Genomic DNA, 12992 nt, shown 5'->3' on the forward strand with positions numbered 1-12992 from the left:
ATGACTTCTTGGGAGACTGCCTTGAAGGATGTGAGCAATGGCTTGGGATGCGTATATCACTTGCTCCGGGAAGAGCACAACGATGAATACACAGCTCCACCGTCTGTCGAGAAAAAATTGGTTTCTGCTGGAGCCGATAGCAACGGGAACACTCTTGATGATGTCAACCGAATTTTGAAAGCAAGCCAGCTACTCGGTATGTTTTATTCTTTTTTATACCAGTCCAGAGAGTCCTTTTTCCAGATAACGACCGTGTTTGGGAGGAAATTATGGAGAAAACCCCAGCTGTGTCGACAAGCGCTGATCATCCAAAGACACGTATCCGAATCGAGGTCAGAACAGTGGTGAATACAAAAACGGACCCACCGACGCTAACCGAGTCGATTAGAATCTTCAATCAGGGACCAGGCCCGCTCAATATCGGTGAGTCGGTTGAACAGGGACTGCTCTGAGAGAATAAGGATCAAAGATGTGCAGGAATAACCTTTTCAGTGAATTTTACAAATTATAGTCTTTGATTCCAAAGATACCAAAATTGCGACAATCATAAAATCTTTGTTCTGGAACTTTGGAGCCTCTGAATATGCAGATTGTAAACATTTTTCAAAGTTTATTTTCTCGAAGTCTAAAAATCCGAAAATTCCACAACAATTTTCTTTTAGACCCAATGGCAGTTATCCGAAAAGTCCGCAGTACTCGCCCACGAGACGCTCGTGGATTCCCAATCCTGCCGCCAGGATTGACATTTGGAACCAGCACACCATCACCATCGCAGCGTATAAACATTTCTCCACACCCAATCTCTGAGGCGCCCGTCCCACAAGAACCCCGATTTCCTGATCAACCCCAAGCCAACGATCCTCTCCCATTCCATACCAACGCTTATGACTCTCCACCACCAAGTCCAGGACACGAGATGGAAGATCATGCCGATCATATGCGTCACGATCCAAATGGAGCCATTCCGACACTCGCCGAGCTTGGATTGTCAGAAGATGATGGTGTTCAGGGGAACAACAATTCTGGTTAGTTAGACATCGAACGGTGTCAGAAGATTAATGTTTTTTGTACCCAAGTCTGCGAAGACAGACGCGGATACAAGAATCAACGTAAAGTGAATGCCAAAATTAGACTGAACACTTGTTTTTCAGATGAAGACAAGAACACATTTTGTCATATCAAACTCTGCAATTCGTTCCATCATCTTCTGAAGACTACTCCGGAGAATGTTCAGGTACTGAAATTAATGCAAGAGAATGGTTTTGAAAACTATGATTTACAGGATAAGCAGAACATTCTAAAGGAACTGCTGCATCACTCTGATGTAATTCTTCGCAAGGCGATCGAGAATTGTCCAAGTGCAATTACAGAGGAGCTGGTGGAGCTTGCTGCTTCCATTGTGCTCATCAATAACTCTCTCCAGCGTTCTACTAATTATCAGGCTTTCCAAGTGAGTTGGGAATTGGGACTAACTTATAAAATTATTAACGTAAAGTAGTCCAATTAGTAGAGTAGACATGTTTTCAAATATGAAATCCATGTAGTTTTGAAAATTAATCAATATTCTAGATGTAATTGGGTGGGTTCTACTGTAGTAGAAAACTAATTTCCAAAGCTGTGATTACGGTAGATTCATTATCGAATTTTCCAGGCTGTTCAGTCGGTAGATTCATAGCTGACACGTGAAGTGCATTATTAGGACGTTATGCTCATTAACGACTACAAGTGATTTCTGTAGTGATGATTATCGACTCCTGATTACGGTAGACACTTTTTGGTACGGAGAAATCAAATAGGTTGAGGGACAGTTTGGGGGACAAAATCGAGTCGAGGATATGAAATCCATCGGTCGGCAGCCGGCGTGTATAGTTCAGCCGGTAGCAGCCCTATGTCCCTGATCTGTTTCTTATAAGTTCAAATCCTCTTGGGGCTCTCTAGGCTAAATATCTAAAGAACTGGTTTTTGATGTCTTGCCACTTTTAATTGAAAAGCTTACAATTAAAATTACAATTAAAAACCAAATTTTCAGTCCAACTCTGGAATCGCTCTGTCTCTCGTCATGAGAGTCAAGACTGCCATTGAGAAACACATCATCTAGAATGATAGCACGTCTCCCAATTCAACGAATCTACAGGAATACCAGCCCTTGCGAGCCATCCATTTTTGTTCTATTCACCGGTTTCCCCATATACCAAATCACCCGATTTTTCTTACTGTATCTTAAATCCTCACCGTATCAAGCAAACAAAATTCTCTCCCACTTCCCCTCAACCCATCTACTCATACAAAGACCATTTTCTGTTTGAAATTCCAGTAGCTCCCCGTAGATAAAATCCATATCACTCTCATTTATTGCAACCTGATCCATTCCTTCTATCAATTCAAATATTGTAGTATTTTCAAAAATAATTGCACCCTCTGCTTCTTCCACACATTACCTGCTTGTCTGTAAATGCTTTTTTGACGATTTTCGGCTACCAAATCAACATCTGATCTCTTTTCCCGTTACTTCTGCTAGCAATTGTGATTATTGAAATGTCTCGCAGATGCAGATGTCATTCATATCACTGAAACTTCTTTCATCTGATTCTCACTTGTAACCGAAACTATTGCTGCTTTAATCTATCAAATCGACCACGCCAAATTCTTTGCTTTCCCCACACTTTCTGTATTTGCTCGTTTTTTCCATGATCTGATTGGCCCTAATTTAAACATCTAGCCTCGCGCGTTTCGATTTTCCACACATTTGCCTGCAATTTCTGGCACTATCTACTTACATCTGACTCTTACTTGTAATACATACAGTTGCTGTTTCATTCTATCTAATCTGACTAACATCCAAATATTGTAGCAAATTTCAAAATAGCTTGCACGCTTTGCTTTTCCACACATCGCCTGTTTGTCTGTAACTGCTTTATTTTGATGCCTTCCGGTCATCTCAACCCGAATTTGATCTGATTTGCCTGGTTTTTTGTACTCATCGCATCTTTCCATTTTCAGAATTTTCATTGGATTCCAAACATTTGACATTTGACTCATTATGATCCGCTCACTTTTTTTCACTCGCTTTTTCCATCAAAAGTGGTGTTGTAATGTAGATTACCTTCACATTGTCTGTAATTCCAGTTGGACCCAACCACTGCTCTTCATCCCACACACCTAATTTGCTCAATGTCGACACTGTATTTCTCGGATTTCTAATATTTTTGAACACATCGCCTACTTGCTTGTACCTGCTCCCTTTTCTGTGGCTTCAAGCTTTTCCACTGCTTGTGCCTGCATGCTTTCCACAAACACAGCTCTTCTTCTCAGTTTCAATTTCAAACTTATGGCCTGAACCACCATCCTACATTCTTGATAACCAATCTAAATTTTAACTTCCTCAACTTGTCATTTAGTTACTGTGCTCTAGTGTTCAATGCTACCTGTTTGTTATTTTGTTTCTCCAACCAAATCAAGATCTGATTTGCTCTTGCCCCGTTTCTCCATGATCATCGTCCCTCAATGATTTTTACATTTTTCCCAAGATTCTCAAACCCATCGAACTTCACTCTTCTCGGTATATCCCAGTAGCCTTGGCAACTCAAAACTCAAGAGAAATTCAATCTCTCTCCAATCAAGATCCCCAATGACCTGTTTCTCAAACCTCGAATGGTTATCATATGACCCATATTTCATGCTTCTTGAAAATATCATCGATTTCCTATAATAGGAACACCAGTTGCAATAATTGTACTTTCCAGTTATGATCTTCTCAAAGTTGTTTCCATTTTTGATGGTTATCTTCTCCCCCACGTTGTATTTTGGTTAAACTTCTGCTCGAATGAATTTGAAACTGGAAATTCAAGAAATCAAGTTCATTATATAATACAAGAAACAGTAGGCATATCATCAGAACACAGTATGTTTTGAAAGTTCACCGAGAGCAGGTTTGTTTTTTTTTTTGAAAAATAAATTATGAATGGCTGGACAGAAATTTGGCGAACTATTTTGGGGCGAAGAAAGGAGAGGAGAAACCGTTGGTGAATTTATATCAGCAAAATTCAAAGGAACTATACATATGAGAGAAGGTTTTGATGCTTTACATATCACATCGAAGTGGAGTATGCTCTGGTTGTCTTTCTGGGGCACGATGATTGCTGACCATCAACACCTCGGTTGAAGAGTTCTCACGGATTCGGCCGAATAAGCGCATGAGACGGAGGCGGTAAATCTAAAAATAAAGAAACTCTAATGAATGACTACGTGAGATTTTCGTGAGAACTCACCCTTTGTGTCCAAATCGTGATCACGGGGTTGATCATGATCCCAACGATCAGAAGCCGAAAGAAGAGAGTGGTGGCAAAGTGGTAGGCGCTGTTGCGGCAATACTCTCCACAGAAGCTGCTGAATAGATAAAGAAGGCGATATGGGAGGCAGGTGAAAAAGGTCCATAGAGTGCTGGAGAAAAGGAAGAAGAGGCGGCGGAAAAGTTTCTGGAAGAAGTGAAATAAATGGGAAATTTGAGATGGGAATGCATACCGATCGCTGTCTCTCCTCCATATGAGTTAGGTTATGAGCAATACAGTAGATCAGAGCGGATAGGGAGAAGGATGTGATGATCATGACGACGTAGAAGATTGGATTGAGAATGTAGACGTATGGATTGAGCATTGTTCGAAGGCAGCTTCCCTGAAATATAAAGGGTGAGGGTAGATCAAATTTTAAAAAATTTTAGAGGTCAGGTTTCTAAATTTCTTCAAAAGACTATTGAATTTAAAAAAGTTTCTTTTTACAGTAACCCTAATATATAGTACCGGTCAATAAGAATTTGAAAAAAAGGGATTTTTCAGTGGAGTTTTGTCTATTTTCAAGAGTCTAAAGCTCGGCTATTAAATGTACCATCACTTTGGAATTATTGTGAAGTGTAGAACAGACCTAGATTGAAAAGTTTGCATTTACAGAATTTTTCGAAAATTTCCAGTTTTTGAGCTATGCACCGATGTCTGAAAGACACCATGAGAGAAAATTGTGTTTTTCAGGAATCGACAAATCTATGAAAATTTAGAAATATTTCATAAATCCTGTAAATCTAAATTTTTTTCAATCTAGGTCTGTTTTACACCTTTCAGCATTTTCAAGGTGCACAGACACTTGGCAGCCGAGTACCAGACTCCTGGAAATGGACAAAATCAAATAAAAACATACAAATATTTCTTATCCACCGGCACTGTGTCTAATTTAAAGATCTTCTTCCTACAGTAATTCTACGACGAAAAGTTTGCTCTTTTTGATTGTCACTCTTACATTAACTTGCAGAAAGCTAACAAGCGCAATGTTGAGTGCAATCAACCCGATCCACGTTGCAGCTGACACCCATAATAGCCTCGTCCGGTTGACAATTTGATAGTAATGCAGCGGAAATTGAATGTAGATGAGCTTGTCGACATTCAACCTGAAAGAGAATCACATCACATCCTCATCCCCTTTAGTTTTTTCCCCTACCAAACGAGATTCAGACAACTACACATTTGACACGTCCATATGATCAGATAGTAGGGATGGCAGAGGTGTGGATCAAAGTATTTCAGCCATGGACGCGTTTTCATGTAGACGATGCACATCAAAAGATCCGCCACTGTCATGTTAATCACGATGATCTGGAAATTGCATTTCTATCTGGTGTCTGTCATACTGCTGCCGAAAAAAATAACCGAAAAAAAACAAAACAAGACGAGGAAGCATCATTTTTTCTGCTCAATTTATATTCATTTCCGGTTCCAGCTATTTTTCAAAAAAAAAAGAAACAAACATACTTGTCTCGGTTTGTCTTCCGTATTGATGTATCTGAGCGCGATCCATAGCACAATTGAGTTGAACAGCGTTCCGACAACACCACAGCTCACATAAAACGCAGTTTCTCCTAATGTGAAGTTCTCGTCAAACGGTTTTGTGGCGTTTGTCGCCACCACCTCCGTCGAATTCATGCTGGAACACAATTTTTGCAAAAGTGCAACAAGTGAAAAAAATAAGAAAAAAGGTCCAGAAGAAAAGCCTGGAAACAAGGAAAAGGAAAAAAAAACAAGTGTCAGAAACAGAATCAGCGTGGAAGGAATTCGATTACTTTGATAGGCTTGTTGAATTTTAAACCAGATTCCATTCTTTGGTGAATCCAAATGACATCATTACGTCAATGAATGCGTCTTCTGTTTCTAAAAAAGTGGGTATGATGATATTCATAAAAATGAATGAACTGAGTAAGTGGTAAAAAAAGTGAGTATTGAAACTTGAGCCATGCGCGAAGGCTAAAGAGACACATCTATATATATAAAGAGCAAAAATCTACTCCTAGTTTTTTTTGCATGTTTTATAATTGTATCTATCTGCACACGGGTCACATGTGATACCTACAAAAAAACAAGATTTTTTTCCCGCAACGCTTCAAAGTTTAGGATGGATTATTAGTCTAATTTGTGAGAGCGTGATGAGTCGGATGCGTTTTTCTCCTTCATTGCACCTACTGGTTTTTGAAAGTTTCGAAAAATGGAGAAGCTAAACAAACATGAATTGGAGGGCCCCATACAGTCGAATTCAAACTTCATTCTCTCGGCTCATATAGAAAATATCAAAAATCGGTCAACTGCAAAAAGGTTTGTGAGATTATGAAAAACAATTTATCAATTGACAATTTTTTGATATCTTTCACAGGAATTGAGAAAAGTTGACACAAAGTTTGAAGTAAGAAAGGCATTCTATTACGACTACTACGGTAGTTTGATCGTGTTGAATTCTGAGAACCTGAGAAAAAATGAAAGAAAGAAAAAAAAATTAATAGCTCGGTATCCATTTTTGTTGCGGCCGCTGAAATATGATATGACATCAAACACTTTATACCTAGAGTACTTATGAATATCCAAATTTAGAAACTGGAATTGGCTGGACTCCAGAATTCTGAAGCCATATTCATAAATGATTTCTTTTCAAAAATCGACTGAATTGTTCTCCAAAAGGAAAGTGAGAGCTTGAAAATGTTAAAATGATTTCCAATGTACTCAAAGTCGGAAAATGACTTTTCAACTAAATTTTCACAAGAACTATGTAATGAAAAATTCCTTTTTTTTTAAATCAAAAATCATAGTTTTAGGTGGAACATTAGCAAAACTTGTATTTAAAATTAGATAATTATGCACTTACCGTACAACCTGTAATAGTAGGGCCCCTACACTGTCAACTTTGAGCTCAATTATCTCAATTTCTATGCAAGATATCAGAAACCTGCTAACAGATAAAATGTTTGTGAGATTATGATAAAGGATTCATCAGTTGATAACTATTTTATAACTTTGACAGGAACCTAGATAAATTGACTCAAAGTTCAATTAAGAGGATGTTAATGTATTATGACCTCTGGATTCTGGATTCAGAAAAAAAAACCAGCAAAAATGGGACCTTCTCTCATTGAAATGCGGGTGGTGATGGAACAAAAATGAGTGAAATGCGAAATGTCTAATTAGAATCGTCTGGGAGATTCGAAAATCCCAAAATTCAAGAAGCAATCGTTGTTCAGGGGACATATGGCTCTGAGCTCGGCAATTTTATTTGTGTTGTGTGTCATGAAAATGGGGAGCTTTGGAGGGATGGTCTGGATACTTTGAGTGTGCTGCACTCGGATTGATGTTTTTATGAATTTTTCAAGAATTTTTGCTACACACAGGTTTCATGGGATTTTTGAATTTTAGAACAGTTGTGGGATGTTAAGAGATGACTTTTGGCCTAAAGTTTCACGTCTTCTCATCTTAAACAATAGGAAACAAGAAAAATAAACTTTGAAACGCCATTTGAGAACACCAATGAGCAATGTATGATGCTAAATTCCAATTTTAGAACAATAGAAGGGCTAGATGATTCTATTCCCTTTCATATTTACTTTTGGGTCCTCCATCGCTATTTTTAATTCTCCTTTCCTCCATATCCAATCCTCGTTTCTTATTAACGAGTACCGTGGTGTGTGTGTGTGTGTGTGTGTGTGTGCCCACCAATCCTATCAAGAATGCAAACGAGAATATAACAAATCTGCGTTGGCGGCGGCTAGGCATTTAGGGGCTCACACTTTCTAGAGACTGTTAAAGGAGAATCTAGAATATGCTAGTAGTAGGTAAATAGCAGAAAAAATGATGAATCATTCTCCAGAAAACTAGCCAAAGGTCGGAAAAGCGAACAAATGACGCTAGGAGAGGAAAAAGAGAGTGTTTTAATTAAATGGGATGACGTGTGGGGAAATGGGGTTCTAGCTAGCAGAGAACAAAGATTTTTTCTGAGAAAGTTCTTTTAATTTGAGTTGTATGATTTTTTACGATTCCAATTAGTTTATCTATAGAATTATGGTGATAAAAAAGGTTGAGAGCTGATATCTTATGAAAGTTTTTTCTTAAAGGCAAAATAGTGAATTATCGTATTGTTTAAGCTTTTATCGTTGTTTCAATGTTAAGAGTAGAAAAAAATGCATCAAAATGCTTAAAATCATCGAAAAACCAAGTGAATAGGAATATAGCTTTTAACATAAGCTCAAAGAATACTGTAGTTCTGACTTACCATGTTCTATTACTACCGTATACTATTAGCCAATTTTCAAATTTTTTCATCACTTGAATTCATTTTCTTCCGATTTGCATTGAAAAAAAACGAAGAAAATTGTAGAAAAATCAGAAAAATCAGAAAAATAGAAATTCAACATTAAAGACGCAAAAGCGGACTACCGTACTCCTAGAGCTTGTTTGAAATGATACATTTCTATTGTCTCAATTTTTTACGATTTTCTCCGTTCTCAATGTAAATCAGAAAATATGAATTAAAATTATGAAAATCTTTAACATAATGGTGAAAATTGTTAAAAAATCAAGAAAATCGGAATGTAACTTTCAAAATAGGCTCAAAGAATACAGTAGTTTGCTGTTGCGTCTTCAAAAAAAACCAGACAACGAGAATAATCCTTGAAAGATTCAAAAATCCACTTTCTTGGAAGGAACACAAAACTTCAACAAAATTCTTTTTGAAATCTATTTTCGGACCTAAAAACTGAGGAACTTAAACAAGAGTTGCGAAAAGGGAGGCGCTGTGAGAAAGCCAAAAAAAATCCCCTCAGAAGTCTCACGAACTCAAACCAAAATCCAATTTCGCACACAGTGCGACTTTTCCCTCTTGTGCCGAGAAAATCCTCTCTCTTTAGAAGAAGGTTATGTCTCATCTCTTTTGTGCAGCAGTATGCATACTTCTTCATTATGGGATCGAGAAAAAAGAGAAAAAAGAAAACGCGTGCAAAAATGAAGATTATCTGAATAGAGGGTAATGAACCTTGCATTCTGCCAACGCATAGGTAACACTGGAGTTTGGAGTGGATGAAAATAGAAAATGGGGATTGAAAGGTGAATAATTAGATGTGGTGTGTATTCCAGGTCAAAGTGGAAGAAGAAGAAGGATGCGTGATTTTTCCAAAGTTGGCTTCCGATTCGAATCGGAACTAACTTCATTTTTAGAATATATACTGGATGAAATCATATTTGAAGGAATGTGAATTCTGGAAGGATAACTAGAGGACAACAAAAACCAAGAGACTTCAGAAAAGCACTTGAAAATTTAAAAAAATAAACTCATTTTCCAATCGGAAATTGCTAACTAAAGCTATTTTCAAACCAAAATCCAAATCACACACATCCTGAATGATTTTCAATTTATTTAAAGCCACCAAAATTCCATTGACCAGATGGATTTATATTTATATTTCATCCCTTTGAATCAGGGTTTTGGTGCTAGAGCAAACTAAAGCTTCTTTCATCCTTTTTGTAAAAAAATTATAAACATTTTTCCAAAGATTGAGATTAGAGGAGAAATGATCTGAAGAAGAAAAAGCGTGAAAAATAAGTTGCCAAGAAAAGAGGTGACGAGCCAGCGTCATGTGAAACTTAGTATCTATTTTGGCATTTATGCGCACCGGATCGTGTGAAAAGAATATGATCGGATCCTAGAGAATTCTGAAGGGATTCAGAAGAGGTGTGAGAACCTGATATAAGCCAAAATATTGGAGAAAAATGTTGCTAAAAATATCCCAAGAAATCAAACTTCAAAGCTACTGTAGCTTTTTTTCAAGTGACCAGAACAGAACATACTCAGAATAACGGAAATGAGTCGTGTGGCGTGGTATTCGAAATGCTAATAAAAACAAGAAAGCAATAGAAAAGTGGAGGCGGGGGAGCCAGTGGTCCGGCGGTGTTGAGGTTTTGGAATAACAACACAGATTCGATGGAATTTGTTTTTTTTTTATGTATGAATGTTTTTATGCGTGGCATTGAGCGGTGTTCCGAATTCATTTTAGATGGATTTTTTACGCTCTAATTTTCATGAATTGATTAGAATGGATTCTAAGGCAGAAAATGAAAACAGAATCGCGTGCTTTAGGAAATTGAAAGCTGAATTTAGGATTTTGAAAATGTCACCATTGAAAAATGAGGTTTTTAAATTTTTCGGTTTTTTGAAGTACCTAGAGAAAAATTCTGATACGCAAAGTTTTGTGAAACTAGAACACTCGACTTTTTAGTTGACATATAAACTAGGATTTCGGTTTTTCTAACGCTCACCAATAGAACTATACTCCGAACTCTGAACTTTGAGCTTAATTATCTCAGTCTTTGGTAAAGATAACAAAAAACAGTCAACTGGCAAAATATTGATGATAAAATGATGAACATACTTCCAGTTGATTACTTTTTGATATCTTTTACAAGAAATGAGATACGTAGGCTCAAAGTTGAAACATTGGAAAGTACTCTATAAGAATGCTAACGGCTCCTTTTATGGTATGCCTTTCATTTACCGTAGCCAACAAAAATATCAACATTTTCCCTAAACTCTGGAACGCTCAAATTATGCAAGAAATTGAAAAAAAAATTTTGTAATTGACAACTTTTTGTCAAATTCCAAATTTTGTAATTGACAATTTTTTAATTGACAACTTTTTGTCAAATACCGTTTGAACCAAAAAAGTGCCAAAAAAGAAATCAAAAATCAAAATTAACACTGAAATGAGACACTGAAAAAGCCAAAGCACGGATCTTCTTACTGTATCAGATGAGATAATTTTAGAAATCCAAAAAACCTAATTCAACTTGTTAGAACTCTCCGGAAGGAAAAAAAACCTGGGAACTATGAGAATGTGAGTCTGGTGTCTCCAAACATCATCAGTAACGTGAGAGAAGAGCAGACGAATTCAATTAGTGTCTTCCACGCGGCTAGTACTACATATAACGCTCGGAGATTCAGTTTCAGAAGCCGACCACTTCCCGTAATTAGAAGTGTGAGGACCCGAGAAGTTGTTCGCGAAAGGTGTCAAACCTTCTTGTTTATTTGATCCCTTGGATGAGAAGTCGTGAAAGTTTCAATTTCTAATGGTCAAAACTTTGTTTTTGCCCCTTTTTTTACGTCTTGAGCAATAGCAATAAAACGCGGAGGGAGGTCGAGGTCAAAAGTGGCGCACACAGACAACCAGCTAGGTTTTTGAAATAAAAAAAGTTTTCTACGTATCCTCTCCTCCCTCGTCTTTGAACAATTTCTATTTTTAGAGAAGCTATATTTTGTGTTAAAATGAGCGCTAACCAGAGTTCTGTTCGGATAAGAAGGATTAGGAAGAGAGAAGCTGTGATATGTTTATATCTTATATTTCTTTTTATCCTCAAGGACATGATGTGACTTTGTCACACATCCGTTTTGAATTTAATGGGGGTATATGGATGTATATTTTAGTTTTATTTTAACTTGTTAAGTGAATCATAATTCGTGAGAAAAATCCTGAGATCAGTCTACTGAGTGGGTGGTGAAACTAAGGATCTGAATGTGAAAAAAGTTTAAAAAGGCAGTGATACAGTAGTGATACAGAAAATAGTCAACTTCGACATCTTGAATAAACATACCATTACAGCTGAAATCGCTTATTTCGTTTTGTGGGATTTGTAGCAAAAACTATAGTTACAAAATTGAAGGTCTAATTTGGTTAGTATACTCTGAATGTTTCAGATAAATCGGAAATTTCTAAACAACTTTAACAGGACTTCAAAAATGATTGTCTTCAACCAGAAAACTCAGAAAACACAAAAGGTGCTGTAAAGTAAGAATGATTAAAAATTGAAAAACTTCGAAATGGTCTGAGGCTTTGAGCTTAAGGTTACAGCCTCAGAAGTTGGGATTGTTCTATCATATTCAAAATCCAATATGACATTGTTCGAAAAACTAGAAAACATAGCTTTCCCGCAACGTCTTGGCTGGAAACCATGGAATCACCAGACAACCACGGCAACACCAACCAATATCTGGTGAAATGAGACACTAATAGCCGGAGCTCCTCCTTTTGTCCTTCTTCCTCTCTTTCCACGTCTTGGTAGCCCTCTCCGTTTCCGACGTCAAACACATCGAGAATTGGCAATAATGTCCTGGAGGGAGAAGAAAAGGGAAACATTGGCACATTTGTTCAAGAGTACTCTGTTGAGTCTAAAATTAAACTGAAAATCATTTTGTGCCGATTCGATTGCTCTTGAAGAGGTTGCCCGTCGTTTTGACGCGGTACAAGTGGGATGATAGTAGGGGCAATGACGCAAATGATCTTGACAATGAGGACAGAAGGGTGTGGATGAGCAGAAATTGAATTTTTATCTTTGCAAAAAATATGTGATGGAGCGTGTTTGAACGGAATTATGAAAATATCTCTCGGGACGAATTTTTCAAAGCCTAGAACCACTATTTAGGAATTTTCTGAAAAATATTAATATCAGCAAGATTCAATGAACCCATTTAACGTCACACCAAATCCTAGAAACACCCCTTATAGCATTGAATACTGTAAGAAAATTTAACTTGGTCCAGAGAAAACCATACTTGTAACGGGCCGGGCCTGTCATTCCACAAGTTTTGAAAATTTCAAAAACACATAAGGGTTTTGTTATGTGATTTTTTTCGATCAAAAATTTTTT

The 12992-nt window shown here is 37.2% G+C and overlaps 2 protein-coding genes across 2 annotated transcripts; one reads left to right on the forward strand and one right to left on the reverse strand.

Moving 5' to 3' along the window:
* On the forward strand, window positions 1-2098 carry CBG16061 (the record flags this gene model as incomplete). Its single annotated transcript, XM_045238891.1, has 5 exons — window positions 1-196; window positions 244-423; window positions 663-1025; window positions 1152-1450; window positions 2030-2098. The coding sequence occupies 5 exons, from the start codon at window positions 1-3 to the stop codon at window positions 2096-2098; spliced, it is 1107 nt and encodes a 368-aa protein (XP_045095924.1).
* Window positions 2099-4081: 1983 nt separating this feature from the next.
* CBG16060 lies at window positions 4082-5966 on the reverse strand (the record flags this gene model as incomplete). The annotated part of the gene is made up of 6 exons (XM_045238892.1): window positions 4082-4213; window positions 4269-4475; window positions 4522-4671; window positions 5287-5434; window positions 5485-5639; window positions 5796-5966. The coding sequence occupies 6 exons, from the start codon at window positions 5964-5966 to the stop codon at window positions 4082-4084; spliced, it is 963 nt and encodes a 320-aa protein (XP_045095925.1).
* Window positions 5967-12992: the final 7026 nt, after the last annotated feature.

Source organism: Caenorhabditis briggsae, assembly GCF_000004555.2.
Source record: "Caenorhabditis briggsae complete genome, chrX, whole genome shotgun sequence".
Lineage (NCBI taxonomy): Eukaryota > Metazoa > Nematoda > Chromadorea > Rhabditida > Rhabditidae > Caenorhabditis > Caenorhabditis briggsae.